This window comes from Ambystoma mexicanum, chromosome 2p (assembly GCF_040938575.1).
Source record: "Ambystoma mexicanum isolate Mex_15411 chromosome 2p, UKY_AmexF1_1, whole genome shotgun sequence".
NCBI classification, from domain to species: domain Eukaryota; kingdom Metazoa; phylum Chordata; class Amphibia; order Caudata; family Ambystomatidae; genus Ambystoma; species Ambystoma mexicanum.
Genome location: NC_090923.1, coordinates 965,797,605 through 965,820,854, shown reverse-complemented (window position 1 = coordinate 965,820,854; position 23,250 = coordinate 965,797,605). Strand labels below are relative to the sequence as shown.

Sequence of the window (23,250 nt, the reverse complement as noted above, 5' to 3'; positions counted from 1 at the left end):
GGAAGAGCACGCTGGGCGAGATTCTGTGGTCCACCGACTGCCAGTTCTCCAACACTGCAAAAGCTGCTAGGATCTTGCCTCTTAGGCAGAGAAAAGTAGCAAAAGTGAAACGGAGAGGTGGGGTATAAGCATTAGACGTGTCTTACTGAAAAAGGGTAACGAATGGGGAGACAACTGAACAGGGTTAGAGAAAGGGGAAGCAAAGGCCATTCATAAGGGAACCATATTACCACAATAGGGGCAAGACTGTGTGTATTGAACCCATTCAACCTTGAAACAAAAACATAGAGCAATGTATTTAGATGTTTCTGAACCCAACCTGTTCTTTGCTCATCTACCTCTGACTTTACTATATGCCTCAACTCACCCTGACTTTGTGGGTGTCACCCACTTTGGCTTCATGTCCACTCTCCCAATAAGTCCCATTCCTGTCAGAGGCATCGGTAGGATCTCTCTCCTTGCAAACCTTCATCAACCTCTGAAAAATGTTTACCTCGTTGACTAAAATGGGATCCCCTTCAAAGACCATTCAACTTCACCCTCCTCAGCAGCTTAAGGGGTTGAGTGGCAGGGCACTGACTGCTGGCAGATCTCGAGGGGGGTTTCATAACCTTTTCCGGCAGCCTGATGGCTTTGCCACTGCCAAGGCTTTTCCTCTTGGCTGGGGAGTCTTATCTTATGCCTCTTGTGCAATTTGGCAATGGTGGAGAATGAAGAAGAATGGGTCCCATCTTTGAATCCCCCCTCCATCTGCGGGCAAGCAGCATTGGAGAGGCAAAGGGACTGGAAACTTCTACTCACCCCATTGTTTCTTTTGTTTCTTTCCATTTGTCTCTCCCAAGATGTCCTAGTCCCTCCGTTCCTTTGCTCTCATCTCTGCTCCTTCCTTCTACACACCACAGTCTAGTTTACACTGGGCGCGCGCCCAATATGCCATAATTTCGGTCAAGCTACATAACTGTCCCGGTGATGGGCACAGTATAACTGCTTTTTAACATAACATGTCAATGAGTGTCTGTGCTTCATGCAGAACTTTGACAAAACAAGATTGAGGAAACCTGGCCTGTCCAGGTAAAACCACAACACTATGAGCCTGGGGCCTGTATAAACAGAGCTCTAGCTTCTCAAGGACTACACGCTATACTGCGCCTGTGCGATGCAGGGCTAGAAAACAGACTCAGCCCTCAAGTGACCAGCCCTCAGATCCCATTGTCTGGCTGCATCTGAGTCTTAAGTACACCTTCTTCCTCCTCGTGCCGCTAAGGAGGCCAGGCGTCTTTTTCTGGCGGACAAAGTTTGGATTCAGGGACAAATAAATTCAGATGCCAGTTGTGGAGTTTGTGCAGGTGGGCTTTGTACATTAAGAGCACTTTCAGACACTTGCCCAATTCATGTAAGTCACAGAATAACATGCTCGACCATGATGTTTTGCAGATGCTGAGGTGTGATTCACTGGACAACTCTTCGAAGGCGAGTCAATCATCAATCGCGTCCTTGTTCCGCACGCCAGCCATGTGCAGGATTTCTTGTTGCCTAATGTTTGTGAGGTAAGTACCTGGACCTTGATACAGAAAGGCTTCAAAAAGTGTGGTGAGTTGGTGTGTGTGTGTGTGGAAGAGTTTTGCTGGTAATGTCTTAAGGTGAATATGTCATAAAGAGACTTCTCAGTCGTGCATAGATGAGACCACATTGCATTCAATCTGGGAAGCAAATTTTGTAGTAGCCGATTTGTGCTGTGTTTTTAATACTGTCTGGTCTCACACAACAAGGCAAAATTGTTATGTTATGTTATGTTATGTTAAAGGTACTTATATAGCGCACCGTCACCAACATAATTGGTTCACAGGCGCTCCAGTGGATCTGTAAACAAGAAGGGTTTGTCGGGTGAAGGGGGAATAGGAGAGTGGGAGAAGTGGTGTGCTGTTGGTGGCTTCAGTTCAGTATACACCGTGCGCTGATCTTTGGTGTGAGTATGGGAGCAGGCGAGACCTTGTGTGCTGCAGGTGCTCTTTATGTGTTGTTTGTAGGTTGTTGATGCAGTGTGGTACAGTGCGTGCGGATTGCTGGGTGAGAGATGGTTCTGTACGTTTTTGAGTGAGTTGGGTATGTAGCGATTTGAAAGTTGAGTTAGTGGGGTCTGTATCCTGGTTCTAATACTTCTTGTTCCTTTTGAGTTGTGTTCCTGTGGGTGGGGTTGTTGCTGATTCCTTGTTGGCTGTTTGACTTTAGTGTGTGATAATGTGGCGCGCTCCCAGCTGTATCCTAGTGAGCATTGTATAATGTGATTGGCTATGCCTAATATCTCTCTCTGTGATGTCAGACCTGAGGATTGGATGCTCCCTATTCCCTTGCTATCTATTGTGACATGGGTCTGTTGTAGCTTGGTGTGGTTCAGGGCCAGAGTGCTATTGATGAATCGTCCTAGTACTTCCATCTTGGTCAGCCCATGTATTCAGTCTTTAGTGTCCTCCTATCGTGTCTATCTCTCAGTTAGTCTATCAAATTCCTTGAAAGCCTTGCACCGACTAGTTGTCCGGGTGTCCCTCTCCAATAAAGTACTGTCTGTTTGCAGAGGTAAGATAGGAAAAATGCAATTCAAAGTTTGGAGAAAGGCATCATGATACAAATCCAGTATTCATGTCAAATATCTCAAACACAACATTAAAATATCCACCAAAAAATGAAGAGTACTTGTGTCTCGCCCTCATGTTAAATACAATACAAACAATGCAAACATGTTGACCTTGTATTCGGATAACTTAAATGTAAACTTTTAAGATGACGAAATCGACAAAAAGGTGCCAAGAAATGCATCCTTGCGATGGGGAGACCGTCGGCACCCAGAACCTCGATATGACCTTCCTCAAACCCGATCTTTCTGCTCCATCTCCTTTCTCTTCCCACCCTCATAAAAATGTAAATGTTACATTATTTTTGTTGCCGTGGTTCTGCACGAAATGTTGTGGCTGATCCTTAATACATAAAAAGGCAGAAACGTTGCATTGAGCCAACAAACATTCAGCTTGGTCAAACTTGCAGATCTGTAAAATCGCCAGCCGGGCCCCAGCTCTGGGCTCTACTTGAAACGACGGGCAGAGTGGAAAACAAAGCCACCTCAGAGATACCACATCTGCTGCTCATTCATAGCTAAGCCCTTTGAGACCCAAACAGACACCGCAAACAAACGGCCACCACATAGCTTGGTTTGCAATGAGGCACGGTCACCTTAAAAATGTCAATAAAAACACAAAACATGCAACAATGTGATAGTCTCCTGACTCAGAACGAAGATGGCCAAATGACCTGTCCAATGGGATAGCTACCACTCAGGAGGGTCTAAACTCACGTTTTAGCTCACTGTACCTTTCACAGAGGAGAAATATCCATTTGCATATCAGTCTGGTCCTGCACCAAAATACTAGGCAATTCTCCTCTGAACAAGAGTAACAACAGCAACCCCAGGCACGGGTTTCACCCTTGTTGGCCATTATCTGTGAGGTGAGACTGAGCCTCTCTAAGGCACCGTGAGCAAGGGGTCCACTTCTGGATTACCCTTCTCTACTTATGGTTAAACCCCAAGTGTTTCAAAGACCGCCCAGCACTGAAATGCTAGGCAGATCTCCTCTTCACCTCACTTATAACACCCAACAAGGCAGAAAAATGTGCCATTGGCCTGTCTCCCACCTAATATGTGAGGTCCTACGTCAAATGGAAGACCGCCCTGCTGTTTAGGGTAGCCCTAGCAGGATTTTAATGTCCTCCATCCTTACATTAATTTCAAGTGTGCCCAGTTTGGCCTAGTAATTTTAACTCCTTGTGTGGATAGACGTGGATACTCAAACAAGTCTGGCGTGAGGGTAGAGCACAAGAGCATTCTATCCACAAAGGTCCAACAGACCAAACCATAGCGACAAGGAATTTCCTTGTAATTCCGTTCATCCAATCTACTATTTAATACAATCCCTATCTGAATACAATATTATTGCATATGAAAGTATCAAAGTTAAAAGCATCTTACATGCTTCATATTTAATTAACCACTCCAGCCTCCCCTCTGCACTGAGAAAATAGTGCAGTGGGCTAATGCATTAGACATTCAGGTCTGTGGGTTAATGTGCCTGCTGCTGAGTTCTGTGGCAATCCATGGCATGGCAGAGGTCCGAATCCCAGCGATTGTGACACATCCTTTCATCATTCCAAAGGTGATGAAAAGCAGACATGTCATGTTGAAATATATTAGTCTAGAAATTGGATACATATGGTTTTAAACCTTAATAACCTGTTATTTGTTCATATTTTTTGGTTCTTTTATATTTTGGATACTTGTGCACTCTTCTTCCATTCTGGCAGCTTCCTTTAATTATTACTCTTGTTTTAATTGCATTCCTCTGGCTGTTCTCTTTTAGTTTTTCCACCAACTTTGCATATTTCGGCCTCTCCATGGACCTTCAGAACTTTGGGATGAGCGTGCACCTGGTGCAGATGCTCTTTGGCGCCATCGATGTCTTGGCCAAGGTCCTCTGTGCTGTGGCCCTGGTATTCTTCGGCCGCCGGACGATCCAAGCTTCCTCACTCATTCTGGCTGGAGTGCTGCTGCTGCTTAACATGGCTGTGCCTCTAGGTAAGATGGCTGGCGGGGCTAGAGAAGGTTTACTTTTTACAAGTCCTTGCAATACCCTCTCCACAGTGTTTTCCGGTGTGAATGCTTGACCCTGGTGCTGAAAAGGCAGGATGTGTTTGAGAGCAATTACTTGATAAGGCTGGACACCTGTCTGAGTTTCATAGAGGTCCCAGAGAAGACTGGGCGCTTGTGTCGAACATCTCTCCAAGCTGCATGCAGTAGCAATGGCAAGATGGCTGCCAAACAGCCTTCTTTAGCATTGTACTGGCGCCAATGCAGTATCGAGGGGCATCCTACCTCATTAGTCACCACTGGGAATCTCCTTTATATCCCTTCTTGGAAGTCACTTGAAATCTGGAGACAGTGGAGGCAAACAATGGTCTTACATGAAGTCTGCAGGATGTGCCATGTAACATGTGTATTTATACCCTAGGATGCTCTGTGAAGGAAGGTATGTCCCTCATTGGCAGTCTACCTGTAGTGTACAGGATCATGGGAATTTCATGTGTTTGGGAATGTCCAACTTCATGATTCATCAACTGCATCTTCTCCAGAATGCAGTGGTCTTCTGCTCTGGGCCTCCCCCTGCAGCACTCCTTTGAACGTCCTGTTCACCAAACTTCATTGCTTCTTTATCTTTAAAAGAATACATTTCAAAGTCTTTGTATGATCCATGGAGCACTTCATTGATCTGGCCCATCTTTCATCAGGAGAAAACTGATCTACTCTAATCCCACACGTCTCCTACATTCTCCTAACCCACTACTCATGAGCATTCCTAGATATCGACAGGCCCAACTAGGCGGCTGCTCTTTCTCTGTCGTGGGTCCATCATTATGGAACAGTATTCCTATGGCCATTGGTAGCATGAACAATGTTCTACTCCTCCTTTGTGCACTGAAGACATTCCTTTTTCCTTGCTAAAGCCTTTATTCTCTCATTTTCACTTAACTGGCCATCAACGTAATGTCTGCGGGTGACAGAGTGCTTTACAAAACAAAGCCCCTACCACATGCTACTTTTAGAGTGAGCGTGGTTTCCTTCAAAACAGACTTTGCAAATATATTAATACAATGTGGATCAGCTAATTGGCCTGCTTAGATTTCAGAGACATAGCTGGCCAAATCACAGCATGGCTGGACAGCAATATCAAGCCACACCCAGGGTCCACGCACGTACAGCGAGACAGAGTTCATTTAATAGAGCCCCGCATGGGTAGTGAAAGTTCTACTGAGGGCTTTGCGCCATCTTGGGTGCAAGAGAATTCAAGGGAACATGTATAAATCCCATGGTGATGCCTCGAAGAAAAAAAAAGAATGGCAGAAAATGCTGAATACGGCTTTGTAAAAAAAAAAGAATTCCAAAAATGTAGATCAAGGGGTGTCCCCTGCTCCTCTTGATGGACATTCTGGGACTTCAGTGGTTGAGGGGGTGTCCCCCGCTTCCATAAAAGGAAACGAGTGGACAAGCAAAGTGAGAAAAAAAAAGGAAGGACCCTGCGACGCTGGTTCCCATCTATGTGTGTGAAGGGAACCAGCGTCGCAGAGGGATGGTGGAGGCGGCAGCACACTTCCCTGTGTGCCGCCGGAAGGTGGAGGCGGCGGCACCACACTTCCCTGTGTGCCGCCGGATGGTGGAGGCGGCGGCACACTTCCCTGTGTGCCGCCGGAAGGTGGAGGCGGCAGCACACTTCCCTGTGTGCGCGGCAGCACACTTCCCTGTGTGCCGCCGGATGGTGGAGGCGGCAGCACACTTCCCTGTGTGCCGCCGGAAGGTAAGCAAGAGGGTTGGTGGGAGCGGGTTGTAAGAAATGTCCAGGGGAGACAAAACCGAAAGTTATTCTCGGTAAAATAACTTTCGTTTTTTTCTCCCTCGGACATTTCGTATTCGATGTATTCATGGTAAACTGAAAAAAAGCCATTGGTCACTGCCATGGCTGGTGGAAGCACCAACCAATAAATCTTCAATTTGGGAGTTCTTTTTGGGCATACCCAGTCTTTCCCTTGTGGCAGGAATCTCACATCCCATAGGCAGAAACCACAACACACCTATGCAATAATTTCTCTGTGCAGTTCACCACTGTCAAGATAGCACACTGAATTTATCAGCATAGATACTGCGCAGATGTCACTATTGTCCTCTGGCCACCTTTTAGGTATGGTAGAAGCACCAACATGCTAAGATAGCCATCTTGGACAAGCCACTCCAGAAATGTGATCATAATCACTGTACAATATCAGCATGGTTATTTCACAACATCATGGTAATTGCACAATATCTGCACGGATATATGGTTATTACATGATAACATCTTGGTTCTTGCACAATTTCAGCCTGGTTAGAGGTTGAAACTCAGCATCAACGGTGTGCAAACATAATCATTGCAGAATATTAGCGTGATTCGTGCATGAATCGCATAGGTATTAAACAATATCAGCATAGTTATTGCACAGTACTATTGTGGTTATTGCCCAATGTCCACATAGTTATTGCATGATTATTACACGATACTAGTGTAGCTATTGCGGGTGGTTATTGCACACCGCCGTCATGAATATTGCACAGATCTCAACATGCTGGTTGTACATTATGAGCTTGGTAATTACACATTGGCAGAATGGTTATTCTATGATTCTCAACATGATTGCTGCACAATATCCACATGCGTCTTGCACACTATCCGCGTGGTGGTTGCTGTATAATATCAGCATGGGTGTCACACACTAGCAGCACTGCTATGGTGCTACGGCCATGACTTCACAAGTATGAGCATTGGAATAGGGAGGAAGGATAGCTCAGAGACAACGGGTTTGTGGTGTGGAAGCAAAACGACACTGTGCAACACAGGTTCGAATCTCCATCCCATGCGCAGAAAATATTTGTTGTATTAAGTACATTATAAAGGTACAATAATAATAATGTACCTCAGTATACACCCCATATGAAATGTGCTCATTAAAGCTCGTGCTCGCCATGACAAGTGCATGTAACTCTTACCATGAAAGACAGTCATTCAGTGGAAACCAGGGGACATTATGTGTTTTAGGGGAATTAACGTTTATGATTAAATGCTGAAAAGCCACTTCTTTTGTCTCTAGAAATGCCCATTCTGAGGATCACCCTGGTCATCCTGGGCAAGGGGAGCCTGGCCGCCTCCTCGCTTTGCTCCTACCTCTACAGTGGAGAACTCTTCCCCACCATTGTCAGGTAAAGCTCTGACATTTGCCAAAGGCACATCCAGACACAGGCATAGGGGATGCAGAATTATGGGAGAGGTGGCGGGAGAGGGCACAAGCGGGATGTGGGGGGGGGGAGGTGAGGCAGCAGCCATACCCCCCCACACTGAGGAATGTATGTGAGTTGAATAGGCCAATTCTTTCCTGCAGGTGTTAGGGGTCATATTGGGGAGTCACACAAGTGGGCTGCCACAGTTATATGTGCACTGTAGTAACTCAGTGCTGGAGGTGGCATCAGGGATGGCATCAGGGCCATTCCATCTTTTGAAATGGGCCCTGGCCCTCGGGGGGTCCTTGAGCAGCTGGCCTGTGTTGTCACCCAGCAGTCTCAAGACACGGCATAATTTGGGACATGAATTGTGCACTTTGCAGCGTGCATGTTAGTCTGCCTTTGATGGTGCCCACAGCCGTGCCCTCAGCCTGTCACCTCTCTCGGGCCTCTGTGGTATCCAGCAGAGTTCTTAGCACTGCGTTGCCTTTTTACTACAGTCTCATTTAGTACCTTGCTGAGAAAGAGCAATTGATAGCTTTTCCATTAACCTTTAGTGTTTCAGCTTGCTGCTGGCTACCTGTGCCATGATAATCTGCAGCTTTTAACCCCATTGCTGTATTTACTTGCCTCTATTATGATTTAACCACCCAATGGGTGTCTCAGACTCCTTTTTAGAGCTCAGGCAAGGGGGCCACAGACATCATGTTGAAATGAGCCCCCACAAGCCGTGACATCCTTGGGTGGCGTGTCCCCTTTTGTGAAAGTACAGAAGGGTTGGTTGGCTTTCCTGGAGTACCATTAGGCTAGCCTGCACACAGTTTGGCAGGATCATGAGGGGAATTGTGGTAAGAGATACAGTTGGGGGAAAAGATATGCTCTTGAGAGAATTGAAGAGGGAGGGTTGGTGGGGACATGGGAGTGGCAGGGTGTTTAGGGATGTCTAGTGTATTGTGCTTCAATAAGGATGTTTTGGTATATTATGTCATTTGGCTTTTATACTGCAAGAGTCACCACCATAGTGGTCTTAAAGAAGCAAGTCTTGTTCTGTGGGTGAGCAAAGTGTGACCCCGCCCAGGTTTTTAAACCAGACCATAGTCTGTGGGAAACTGAAAGAAAGAGAGTGTACGTTTGGGAAGAATGGGTGAAGAAAATGGAACAAACCTGGGTAACAAACATTATGGTAAAGTAACACAAGATTGAATTAACGTGTGCGCACAGATGCATGTAAGAGAGATGTGGCTGTTTGTTAGGGAAGCCAGGGTAAATCAGGAAATAGAAAGAGAACAACCTTCAGGGCAACCTCCCCTTTAGGTGGTTCATAATATCTTAAGTGTGTTGAGGAACTGTATTGAGACTAGTTATGGCCTTGAGATGTGCCCAAGAGTTCCAGATAGTTTTGTTGGGTATTTATAACAAATGGTAATGTGTCGCAGCGCCACTTACAAACCCCTGTACACATTTTCAACTTTTTACAACGTGTTCTAGTCAAAATATCAAAAACCTCTCTCTCTCTCTCTCTCTCTCTCTCTCTCTCTCTCTCTCTCTCTCTCTCTCTCTCTCTCTCTCTCTCTCTCTCTCTCTCTCTCTCTCTCTCTCTCTCTCTCTTCTCTCTCTCCCTTTATCCGTCTCCTCTCTCTCTCTCTCTCTCTCTCTCTCTCTCTCTCTCTCTTTATCTCTCTCTTTATCTCTCTCTCTCTCTCCCTTTATCCCTCTCCCTCTCTCTCCCTCGCTCTCCCTCGCTCTCCCTCTCTCTCTCTCTCTCTCCTCTCTCTCTCTCTCTCTCTCTCTCTCTCTCTCTCTCTCTCTCTCTCTCTCCCTTTATCCCTCTCCCTCTCTCTCCCTCGCTCTCCATCTCTCTCTCCCCCCTCTCTCTCTCTCTCTCTCTCCCTTTATCCCTCTCCCTCTCTCTCCCTCGCTCTCCCTCTCTCTCTCTCTCTCTCTCTCTCTCTCTCTTCTCTCTCTCTCCTCTCTCTCTCTCTCTCTCTCTCTCTCTCTTTATCTCTCTCTCTCTCTCTCTCTCTCTCCCTTTATCCCTCTCCCTCTCTCTCCCTCGCTCTCCATCTCTCTCTCCCCCTCTCTCTCTCTCTCTCTCTCCCTTTATCCCTCTCCCTCTCTCTCCCTCGCTCTCCCTCTCTCCCTCCCCCCCTCTCTCTCTCTCTCTCTCTCTCTCTCTCTCTCTCTCTCTCTGGCACATAGCTGTTCAGTTTAAAATTCACAGCCTAGTGCTTTTGAGCACCTCCACACCCCTGGCTTGACTCATAAGGGGCCTGCCTATCAATAAATACAGTAATAAAACGCCTTATCAATGCTTGAATAAAACCACACAAATTGTACATTATTAGAAACATACACAGAACAATACATTAAAGTATTTCAATACCCCCCAAACACAACTTTTTGCTGAATAAACAGCTGGCGTGTCCACATTCCCATGATCACATCAAGCCAAAAAGCATGGCCTCCCCATGCAGAGTTGCAATCCGCTCTTACAAGTCAATTACTTGACACTGCAGGGGATCATCAGGCTGCTGCTCTGCCAATGCGGTTGACAATACCCCTGGTTGTCAGAAGGGCCCTTTGAAAGTGTTAAAGCACAATGTTGTTTCATTATCAACAATGCACATATGTCTGTATTTCTGCTTTTCAATATTTATAGAGTGGTACCATAGATTGTGAATATATAGCTTCCTGTATCCTTATAGAAATATCTAAAATTAAGTTCAGCCTGCAGATGTTCCCTGGGTCCAGTACCATTTTTCTTATCAACAGAATCACAGTATTCTATGTCCTGCATATTCGGCAAGAATTAGCTGGTGGCACCGAAAATTTTGAATAGTTAGCTTCCTGTCTCCTTATAGCAACATCTAAGATTAATTTCAGCCTGCAGATGCTTCCTGTGCCGTCCTTCAGTCATAAGTTAAAAATAGCCTTGCTAACTACCTTTGGTTTTAGTTGATAAACATTGTCCATGTGTATTTTCATGGGTGGTTTGTTTATACAGCTGGCACAAAACATCCTGTATTCCGGTGAGCTAAAAATAAAGATCCCTATGCTTTCTGCTGATGGGGATAGAGTTCTGCTCTATGTACACATTCCTGGGATTCCACAGGCCTTGTCGTAAATATAAAATCCCCAGCAGTGTTGCTTCACAGCTCTTTGGTGGGTCACAGCATGGCAGAGGGACACATGCAAGCTGCGCACGAGATGCCGTAGACCCCATAAAAACAATAGTTTGACTTCTGTACGGGCTCTGGGAAGCACACTTTACTTATAAAGTAAACTGCTTTTCATTATTTACACTCTGTATCAAAGCCAGTTCATATAAAATTGGTATACATTTTTATATCAAAATTGATATTAAAGAAAATTTGATATCAACATTTTTGGGGAAGTTTATATAACACATGTAAATGAATATTTAATATCAAAATAATATACATTTTTATATACATTTCTATATCAAAAATGAGATTTTTCATATCAATTTTTATATCAATTTTTATATACATTTTCATATCCAAAAATATGATTTTGGTATATAATTTGCATGTGAATTGTTTTATCCAAAAATATGATATTTAATATTGATTTTTATATAAATGCGTAAATCCAAAAATATGTTTTAAGTTATTTTGTATATACATTTTTATATCAAAACGATATCAAAATTGTTTGATATTTTACGCTTCCTATAAAGTTTATATAAACATTATTGGGGTTCAATAGTCTCAGGAGCATAGCTAGGGGCAACGTGCTCAGCTTGGAAGCACAATGACATGAAGAAACACAGGTTCGATCCCTAGGTCTGCACTTAAAAACCTGGATATTAAGAGTGTTATAAATAACCAATTACAATAAAATTGCTGTCAAAAACTTTGCGGGGCTTATCAATTTCATATAAAATGTATATCCGCTTCCTATCACCTCAGGGCGAAACCCCTCCATCATCAACATGTCAAACTGCCAAACCCTAGATTCACAGTCCCTATCTTCAGAGCTCTCGGAGCGCTGCTGCCATTTTTATATAAAATGTATATTCACTTTATATGAAAACTGATATAAATTAGAAAACACTTTATATTCAATATATATTTGATATAAAAAATATCAAATATTTTTCATATCAGTTTAATATCCAATTTATATTAAGTTTATATCAAAGCACATCAAAAGGGGGAGGGACTAAGACCGGAAGCAGGGGGCGTGGCCACCTATCACAATTGTACTCACATGTAAAAGCTGGTATCCTTTATTGTCTCATAAGTAGACAAGGGTCTGGGAGAGAGGGGAGGTCTGTTTACTACTTTTGTAGATAGGTTAATGGATATCAGTCAATTGAGATTATTAGGTTCATTGGTGACAGACCCGTTAAATAGTTAGCATAATAATAGCAATGTGGGCCGTTTAAGTACGAATCCTAAACCATTAGTAAAATGTATCACAGAGTAAATAGTGGGTTTTACTGAGAGAAATCTCAGCTTTCATTTCAGTGACCTTAGGAAGATGAAAGGTTGAGTTGGACCTACCAATGATCACTCAGCCTAGGGGTTATCCTCCCAAATAAAAACTAGGACAGCTTGTCATGTGCTGTCCCACACCCAAGGAAGTGCTTGAAATCCTTCTTACTTGCTCCAGCCGTCAAGTTGGTTTCCAAAGTGGAGGACTGCATTGGGGTTCAAGGCCCAAAAATGCTGAACTAAGTACCAGCTGACATCTGTAGAAGCACCTCTCTTGCTAATCTGTTACCATCTCCCATTGACAGTATGAGTCTGCTGAGTACGTGTAATGAATGAATGAATCAATCAGTAGGTACTTGGGTGTATGCAGAGTCTGGGAGACCAGATGATTCAGCTCATAGAAGTGATTTTCCCTTGTGCAAGGGGTGGCGTTGCATGCATGATATCTGCCTCACTAATAGCTGTGCCACCTTTCAATTTCTCAGGCAAACTGGCATGGGCTTCACCACCATGATGGCACGCCTGGGCGGCATTGTGGCCCCGGGGATCCTGATGGCAGGGGACTACTTTCCTTTTCTGCCACTGACGATATTTGGAGTATGCCCCATCATATCCGGCATTGCGGCCTGCTTTCTACCTGAAATGCTGAACTGCCCTTTACTGGACACAATCGAAGAGGTAGAAGAGAGGTGCGTATCGTCCTTGTTTTGTTTCTTTTGTTTTTCACCATCATCACTCCAGTGTCTCATACTTTTCTTGGTAATATCCCTTAGGCCCGTCTTGCCCTGCAACTCTTTTTTGCGTGTGTATTATGAGTCATGTCCCTCACCTCCAGGGCTTCTCTTCAAATTATCCTTTCTCAACCGTAAATCTTCCTATGTAACGGAGAGAAACTTAGCATAGTCCCCTGGAGACTCGCAGGCCAGCAGAAGGCCCACTGCTCATAATTCCACTATTACAATCTTCTGCCCTAGGATCTAGGCCTTCTACATTGCAGAACCCAGCCTCCAGAGCATGCACAATCATACAGGAATCAAATGCACTGCAATTCAGTAAACTCATCAAAAGAAGACTCTAGGACTGTCCTCCAACACCCAACCTTAATCCTGACTGCACGCTCCAGCAAAACGTTGGCGCACTGTGTCTTCTCGAATATTATACCACACTAATGGCAAGGGCACTTTTTTAACCAACCTTTGCCCATCACCTTGGACAGCCAGTATCATTGATGACTCTACTTTTTGGAAATCTCCCTCTGACTGCTTCTCAATCTGAGCCCTTGTGCCTCTACTTTGGAATGTGGACCTGCAAAATCTGTGGTCCACCAAGGTCCATACACCATGCAGGGTAAAGGATGCTGCTGCTCTAGGAGACAGGCAATTGTGCCACCGCCAACACCAACTCCATGTGCCGTTCTTCAAACCGTCTACATTATTTTCTCTCTATATGTCCTCTTCTCTTCTTTCTCTCTGTCTTTCTCTCATGTCATTCTCTTTGTAGCTTCTCTCTCTCTCTCTCTCTCTCTCTCTCTCTCCCTCCATCTCTATCTCCCTCCCTCTCTCCCTCTCTCACTCTCTCTCTCTCTCTCCCTCTCTCTCTCTTTCACACACACACACACACACACAAACACACCTCTTTATTATGGGCAGTGTCAGGGGGGCCTTGCCTCACAACCACAGATAACAGTCCCAGAATAGGCAGCAGCACTGCAAGCTAACCTCTCACATCCTGAGCAGGTACAGCATGGGAAGCAACAGAGCCAGTTTCCCTAACAAGCGCAACACATCAGTACTACACAAGCATGTCTTGCACACCCTTCTCTCACAAACAGAACAAGCACAGACACAGCATGGGCAGGGTCTGTGCAATGTTCCATCAGAAATAGAACAGGTACATCATGGGTAGTGCCAGTGCAAAAGCTTCCATAACAGTTATAAAAAAAAGCATAGTTGAGCATTGCAAGCTTCACTAATAAATGGATGAATGAACAACGTTTCCAAATATAATTCAAGCTTCCTGAGGTAACCACTTGTCTGCGTCTGCATGCACCAAGCTCCTTGCTTTTACATGCACATCTCCCCAATCAGCCGTGGCCTGTGATCATGCACCGGATGGGGAGGGGTCCAGGTCCAGGGGGCACCAGTGGAGGCTGGTGAATTTTTCAACTGGAGGGACGTAAATACATATGTCTAAAATGCGTGGGCGACCAAGCACTGTGAGGAGCCTGAACCAAACAAGGAGGGTTCAGTGGGTTCCCCCTAAGAACAGTTAAAATAATGGGTTAAACTGGTGCATTTTACAGCACTTTCTGTGAAAAGTGGGTAATAAAAGAGAGATTGCATTATATTTTGTATGGTAGTACAGGAAAGAAAACAGTAGATGCCGTTACCAACAGCGCACAATGCCATTTCCCAACTCATTTTCATTATGTCTTTGCCCACAACATATTCCAGTATATAAAACATGCTCATGATGACTGTGCCTGTACATGCCCTTTCATGCTGCACCAATGTATGCCAGTGTTACCACATAGGGACTCCCAGCCAGTAAAACATGGCATGCCACAGAAAGAAAGTATATCCAGACTGGCCATACCAAGATAGGCCATTGTACCAAGTAATCACACTAATGTTTGCTTGTACCTGTGATGTAAAGTACAAAAATGCCATGACACACACAGAATATATGGCTAGACTGTGGCCACCAATTTTAACACTCATTATGCTTGCTTTACCCTTGATGTCAAGACAAAAGTAACAAACTGTTAGAAACGTAGTGGACACTGACACCATAGGCCAAGCTAGTCATGTAATAACACTTATGTTCGCTTTACCTTTGCTGCCATGTAACAAATGTCATGCCACATTAATAAAGTAAATGCAGACTGGCACTTGTAATTAATTAATCTTTTATTGCACGCTTAATAACAGTCTCTAAGCACGGGACCAGGATTCAAACCTGTATTGCACGGCTTTGTCCTGCTTCCAAGAAAAAAATGTTGTACCTGAGCTATGCCCCTGGCACTTTAGCCACATAATAACACTTACGTTTGCTTTTCCCCTTGATGCCAATAAAAAATGCCATGTCCCATTAAGAAAGTATGTACAGACCGACACTAGTAATGCAAACATGATACGTGTTATTACGTGGCTAGACTGCCCTACATGCTTGGCCTACAGTGTCAGTGTGCATTTACTTTTTTTTTACTGTAGCATGACATGTGTTACTTTTGTATTTCTTAGTTACAGTAGCCTACATTCAAAGAAGTCCAGGGACAGCAGTTGTCATGTTTGCTTTACCCTTGATGCACAGTAACTGTGGATCAAGCGTAAAGCAAGAAAGTGCTATGGTGTGGCTAGACTATAGGCCAGTCTAGCCATTTAATAACACTTGCCATGTTTCCTTTACTCTTGATGCTCGTAACTGTGGATCAAGGGTAAAGCAAGGATATATATTATTACTTAGTAGACTGCCTACATTCAATATAGGCCAGTCTAGACAGTAATATCACTTTACTTACCATTTTTGCTTTACCCTTGATTGCTTTTACTGTGCATCAAGTATAAAGCAAAACACCCACACTTTCACACACTTTTCATACAACTACTTGCATGCACACAAAACACCCACACTTTCACACACTTTTCATACAACCACGTGCATGCACACATTCATAAAAACAATCCCCTACATACAATCCATACATGCATACACGTTACATTTTATAGAAAAAACACTGAACTTACCTGCATGCACTCTCCGCACATACCCATACTGACACGGGGAGGATGGGATGGCCCTCCCCTACACACTGTTATGTAAACACCCTGGCTGACAGGAGAGGAGCCCTGTGCAGCCAGTCAGCATGGTCACTTTGTGGATATCTTCTCCTGTCAGGCAGCGTGTCTAGTGCAATAATGGGAGGCAGCGGACCCAGTCATCTGATGCACACCCCGGCTCCCATGATTGTGTCCAATGTTCACAACAAACAAATGCATAGCAGGAGACGCGCCCCTGCTCAGAGCCAGGCAGCACAGTGCCCCGTTGACCCCCCACCCATAGTGGCATGCCACCACTGGGGGGCACACTGCACAGCTGGCTGCTTCCTGCACTTGGTCTGAACAATCCCTTACTGGTGGGCCGCCTTCTTGTGTGGGGGCTTGAGGTGGCAGTCATCACAACTAATGGTCATCCTACGTGCACGCTCATTCTTGCTATCCTGTTCACTCACTAAAAGGAGCTGTAAGATGCTGTTCATTTCTCAACACAGAAAGTCTCCTCCCCAACTCTGCCGAGTCTGCTGCTAGCTTACTCTTTCTGTTATGGTTAGGAGGGTCGCCAGGGGGGGTTGATCCATAGACTGAAGTGTCGAGTTACTCAACTAAAGCACAGCTGCTTTGGCCCAGGAGAGGAGCGCACTGCAGGGAAAGCTCTGCCTGTCCCCCTATAGCCATTGCCTCCTACTGGCCTATTGGTTGCTCCGTACCTGCATTTAAGTGATCATAATTGAAGGGGATCAGACTCCCTTTTTTTACTCATCAATTTACCACTTTCATGTAGTATAGCGACGCTCTAAAAAGTTCATTTAGTCTAATGCAAGTTGAGCGTGAGACAATCCCACTACAACTTTTAAAGGGTCTTTTCTCTGCATTTATTCTAAACTTGCACGGATACCAACCGATCATGTTACCTTAACTCTGTGACGTGCACCGGATGAACATACCCAGTCAACCATATAGGATTTACAAAAACTATTGGGCAGTTGTTTTCGCTACGTTTTCAGGAAATGCTAGACAATGCTTACACCTTTATGCTATCAGAAGACGAAACCCCTGCTGTTTGCCGCCACCTGCAGGCAGCGGATGCCCAAAAGTGCAGCCTATTCCCTTCTGTGCTTGCATCGTCACTTCGTTAGACAGTTCAAGAAACAAGCACCTACTTCTTGTTACAAAGGAGAGCCCAATAAGAGGCCATTGAAAAGGTTGAAAAATGTTTTTGTCTGTGGCGCTTTGCTGCCACCTAATGGCCTATTAGTGTCTGGACAGCCAACTTCAGCGACAGCGCACACTCGCCGCGTATTGTGAGGGTTTTTTGTTGACTAGACCCTTGCTACCATATAGTGATTTCCATGTTGTCCCAGTGCTTTCTCAATATCTCTGCCCCTTCTCCATTTAATCAGCATCTCTACACGTGCTTTGTTTCTTTTCTAAAAACGTTTAAACTACATCCTCTGAGCAGTGATGGCGATGAGGAGATTTCGCAATGGGACCTACAAAAACATGTTGTTTTTAATTTTTGTTCAACATTTTTCACAATACACTGAACAACAATTTGTATTCATTTGATTGATTGGTTTGAGATTTTGACCGGAAGCGCCACAGGTAGTACCAACAGGCAGTGGTGGCAGTGCAATGCCTGGGTTCCTTAACAGATGTTGTAAATATGTAGACAATGATGGGCAGTCTGTTGGAGGGGCAGGGTTTGGTGACATGTGAAGGAGATGGATGATAACAAAGCGGTATACATTAATGACCTTACATATTAAGCCACTGATTACACAATGCTATGCTTACATCAGGGTTGGATGAGACAGAGTGTTATAGGGGAAAGGCAGGGCAGTGGGAGCAGCAACCCCATGAGCTGGCAGGTGGGCGGCTTCCTTGATACATGCATGCCAACGTAATCCTTTCCATACAGGAGATACTAGTTCAGTCCTGGTTTTAATCCAGGACTACAGTTCCCAGAATGCAAAGTTGAAACCAGGACTGAGGAGTGTCACCCGAACGGAATGGGTACTGTTGGCATGTATGTTGAAGCCTCCAGGAGAGCATTACAAATGCGATTGGCCAGTGAGGTAAAGGAGTCCCCGCGAAAGGCAACATGGTGGTGAGTGCAGAGCACACGAAGCAGACGTGCTGATTGGTAGAGGGCAGAGAGCCCGAACAGAGGAGGATAGGATGGCGAAATGGGTTCAGCCTGGTAGTGGCAGTGTAACAGAAACTTGAAAAGGCAGTGATTATACGCTGAGGTGGACGAAGATCTAGGTAGGTTGCAGGGAGGGCGTGGGAGGCATCGAGGATGCAGGTATTTTATCGCGGGGAGGGAAAGAGTGGCTGGACCAAGAGTTGGCTAGTAGTACTCCGGTCTACTGAGAAGCAAGGTTGAGATGAGAATGTTGGCTGAGCAATGGGTGAAGTGCGAGCAGAACTCATACTTACACATCTATGCAAATCTGCTGGCCATCCATGCCTCTACTCCAGAAGGCTGCTCTGCAAATGCGGTCTGGATTCTACACAAATCCGCCAAACCGGTCAGGTCGGGGGCAGTGTATGATTGGATGCGTTATTGTTTCTTTGACCCCTGTCTATATCACACAGGTGACAGGCGTGTTTCTCTTTAGGCACAGCCCGACATGCGCCAATTCTTTCTAGGCTGGCTATGAGATGGATTTAAACCTCATAAAGAGTCCTCTATATTTTGGGCATGGGAACTGAATGAAGTATTTCGGTCGGGATCTCAAGCTCCTAACACAACTTGTGAATTCTGTCTGAGATACATCATTTCGAATCCTCAACTCATTTTCTATCCAGAGGAATTCAATAAAAAATGTTTCCAACCTATGCAAATTCACCATGTGCCAGTTGTATGCAGCGATGAAATCGTGGCAAAAATGATGCCTGTACAAAAAATCACAGCAAAAATGTTGTGGTGTGACCCGTTAAAGGTGTACCCCAATACACCATTTAAGGGGAGCAGGGGTTGCGGAGGTGTCCCCCACTCCACTTAAATGGTATGGGTCTGGGGGTTGCGAGGGTCCCTCCGCATCCTTTACATGGATTGTGGCGGCAAAACCACAGCCTTTTTGCTGCAATATTTTGTGTCCACTGCCATTTGTGTCGCAATTTTAACACATGGAACCGTGCCAGTTCCCATTGTATTTTCAAGAGAGTCGATTCACTTGCTATCTTTTATAAAGCTTTGCCGACGGACAAAGGCGCCTCGAGCTTTGTCTGTCGGGAAAGCTTTATAAAAGATGGATTGAACTGTGCACTTTTTAAGCCATCTTTTAAAATCATAGAAATGTCTAACAAAGATGGCTTGGAAAGTAAACAAACCATAAGGTACGCACACAAATATATAAGTGCTATATATTTGTGTGCGTACCTTGTTGTAATGTATCTTGGTAGCTGAGGTGATGACATCGCTGTACATGGAATGTGGTGAGGTCAGTGTGAGTGGAGTGTTGGTGTGTTGTTATCTGAAGGGGATTCTATGCTGAGCAGTTGGAGGTATGCTGACTTGGAAAGGACATGTTTACTTAATAACTTACCTGCTGGTCCGGGTGCTCATCAACTTCAAGTTATTACATACCTTACTGTGGTTTATGTACTTTTCAAGCCATTTTGAAGTACACAAACCATAGTGAGGCACACAAACAAACATATAAACATAAGCATTTATATATTTATGTGCGTACCTTACTATGGTTTGTGTAGTATGCAAGCCGTCTTTTCTAAACATAGAAATATATTACATAGTTCTATGTTTGTAAAAGATGGCTTGCATACCACACAAACCATAGTAAGGTACGCATATAAATATATAAAACGTTTGCGTACCTTACTATGGTGTGTGTACGTTTTTTAAGGCCACGCCCATCCCACAAGCCACGCCCTGCCTCGTTTTCTTACCCCACTTGAAGCCCTTCGTGAGCTCAAAACAATATTTATGGTTGGGGAGCTTTACCCTTCTTATACAACCTCAGCAAATCATACATCAACGAGCCAGGATTTGCTTTTAAGATCTTCAAACACGCTTGAGGTTTTCTTCATAGGATCAGAGCTTCCCGTGAACGCAGAGCTAGCATGTAGCTTTTGACGGGTAGCGGCAGGGCATTGGGATGGATCAGCACTCTTGTACACAGTCTGACTTCCAACACACTCAACCATTTGCAGGTGCTTGGTAGTTCCACTTCTAAGCCGCAGATGATGCAAGGGGGTTGTCTTAGTTTTGGAATAATTAAAGGGACTAGATATGTATGCCTTGTTCTGCACATCTCTGGAAAAAAATACAAACTCTCCTCTTCTCTCTTCAGGGCAAGACATAAAGAAATTGTGACCACTCGGGAAACCAAAGATGAAGTCGTCATCTACGTCATAGAGGCAACAAAATTCTGACGCCCTTCACTTCAAGATGGGACATGAAATAGTAGGCTCTAAGGACTGACACTGGAACTCGCAGGGGCTTTGCACAGAGGTTCTGCTGTGTTTTGCAAGGGAGCTGAGCGAACCTTTGAGTCAGATCTCTGAAACACCGCAGTAGGAGCCGTGTTATTAATCCTATGTACGAACGAGTGGGCAGAAGGAAAGCTATACCGTGACTGTGTTGTAAAAATGTGGCAATTGCGTAAACTTGGGAAAGGTGAGACATGCCCAGGGAGCAGAAAGAATTGAACTTTGAACTCCATTATCTACGGCCCAGATGCCAAAAAGATGAGAGCAGAGCAGCTCATAGTATTTATTGGACAACAGCCTAGATACAGGAAGAGGGTGCGATTCCGTAGAGGCCTGGCGAGCACCTAGTATCCTTCGGGCACAGTTGCGTGGAGTGGTGTCTCCAAGGTTTGTCATTATGCTTCCAGCAGGTGGCTTTTATATGATGTTCTTGGTGACATGTCAGCCCCGCCCCTTTGGTTGAAAAAAGCAAAAGTTGTATTTATGAAAAACTCGCCTAGCGTCTACAGCTAAGGATATGCCACATTATGCCTGGTTCATATCAATGAAAAAACATATTCAAAACGGAAGCAATATTGCCCAGAAATGTTGCCAGTCAACTTCTGTAACAAGCGGTTGTTATTGATCTCTGCACAGCCTCTTTTGATAATGCTTAGAATGTTCAGAGTGGCAGGAGTTATTGACCAGTGTGCGAGCAGTCATTGTCACCTGGGATAATTGCCCGCCCAGCATGTGGCTGTCACATTCAGCTCAGGACCCAATCAGGCATTCAGTCCTTGTCGCACTGCATAGGGACACGTGACTTTATAGCAGTACTGCGCCGTATAGGGAAACTTTAGCCTTTGCCACAGCAACCTTTACGTTCTTTGTATTTGATGTCCATTCTTTGGCATATTGTGTTGACAATGGCCTATATCATATTGTACACCATGTATTTATTTATTGTATCTTATTGCATTTTCTCATTATTTAATGTGGGAGGCACAACATTTTCGAAATGTTTAGTGCGCTCTGACTTCCCATTGGCCCATTGCGCGACACGGGATTTCCCGTCACCTGCCTCAGGTTCGCCAAAGAAGACGGAACCATTGACTTATTTGGTGTCTCGTTGTATATGGGGAGTATTTGAAATGTTCCAAAAGAGGAAAGGTCTCCAACAGAGCAGGTCAGGCCGGTATATTTGGAAGGTCGCCAGGGCAAACAAAGACATGATAAGTTGATGAAAGTCGGGCGAAGCCACAGGTCGTGTCTGCCCGAGCACCGCCCCCTCACCCCCCTAACACCCACCCACCGGCCTAGCATATGGACTCGTCTGCCAGGAAATCACCCAACGCCCGAGTACAGCCAGTCTAGAATTACTAAACCTGACAACACTCTAACTTGGACCCAAATATACAGTTCTTTGCATCACTGTTTTGTCTCATTGGGTTTGCTTATTATTATTGTTTGTAATAATGTACAAAATATTTATTAAAATATAATGTTTTCAAGCAAAATATTATTCATCATTTTTTGTAACGCATTTCTACGCAAGATGCGACGGAAGCACGCGTTCAGGGGGCTTCTACCAACTTGTTAGCAATCCATGGCAGGGGAGATGCTCTAGCTAGTTATGTACAGGGAAAGATTTATGTGTTGAGGCTTTTGCGGAAGTACGGATGTGGGGTGGAAGGTCATTTTGATTCTATTTTTATTGTTTGAAGCACGGACCTAGCTCGTGAGCAGCGAGTGTGGGTGGCCCGCATTTTGGCTGCCATCTTATAAACGTTGCACAGTCCTGGAGGTCTGTGCGCCAGTCTGTGCGCCCATTGGAATTAGTGCTTGGTCAGGTGTTGTTGAAAGAGCCATGTTCTGAGAGGTTTGTGAAATTGGACAATTGTGGGGGCATTCCGAGCCGACACTGCGGTCGAGTTCCAGAGGGTGGGTGCGTGATAAGACAAGGACTGTTTGCAGGTTCTCTCTGGGCATTCCCATCTCTGTGTTCCCATTGGGTCAAGGCCTGCTTTTGTATCCAGGTTAACTTGCAGAGCGGAAGGCGCAGGAGATTATTGTTAGCTTATCCAGAGTTTGTGTGGGTGAGTGGTTTCCGTTTGTTGAGAAAGTAGGATGGGTTTTGAGGTGGATGCTCCTATATGTGACACAGAGTCCTTTGAAAGTGATTCTCTGGGGTATTGGTAGCCAATAGAGCTGCGAGAGAATTGGGGTGATGTCTGAGTTTTTGCAAGCCATAGAGAAAGCAACAGCAGCAGCACAACTCATTCTACACCTAGCCAGAGGCATGGGAGTGTTACTGGGAGTCCAGTGAGGATGGCATAGTCCAGCTTGGAGAGAACTAGTGCATGGACTGTGGTACGGAAGTTGCCAGGGGGAAGGATGTGTCTAATGTTGCATAGGAGGTGTAGCTGTAGGGATCGCACATTTTGGAGACATCGGCTATGCGTTGTGTGAAAGATAAGCTGGGTTGATGGTCATGCCTGGCACATGACCGACGTGGAGCGGGATATGTGTGGGTTATCTGTGGTGAGGTCTTGGACCCACAGGGTGATGACAATTTTGTGCCTGGGGCGCGGGGGGGGGGCAGGGGAAACAAGGAGTTATCATGTTTTGGTTGGGTTCAGTTTGAGGAAGGTATAGAAATATATTTGAATGTATTTATTGTTTTCGCTAGGGTAGCACAACTAATTTCACGTTCCTGATGTACAGTCACATC

The 23,250-nt window shown here is 44.9% G+C and overlaps 1 protein-coding gene across 1 annotated transcript in view; it reads left to right on the top strand.

Annotated features, from left to right (window-relative positions):
• Positions 1-22,036, top strand: part of LOC138566971 (solute carrier family 22 member 6-like) — a 38,861-nt gene extending 16,825 nt beyond the window's left edge. Inside the window, exons 6-10 of the mRNA XM_069644758.1 lie at positions 1,435-1,547; positions 4,407-4,621; positions 7,720-7,828; positions 12,792-12,995; positions 20,402-22,036. Of these exons, the coding sequence (XP_069500859.1) occupies positions 1,435-1,547; positions 4,407-4,621; positions 7,720-7,828; positions 12,792-12,995; positions 20,402-20,483 (723 nt within the window). The 3' untranslated portion in view covers positions 20,484-22,036. The remainder of the gene's footprint in view (positions 1-1,434; positions 1,548-4,406; positions 4,622-7,719; positions 7,829-12,791; positions 12,996-20,401) is intronic.
• Positions 22,037-23,250: the final 1,214 nt, after the last annotated feature.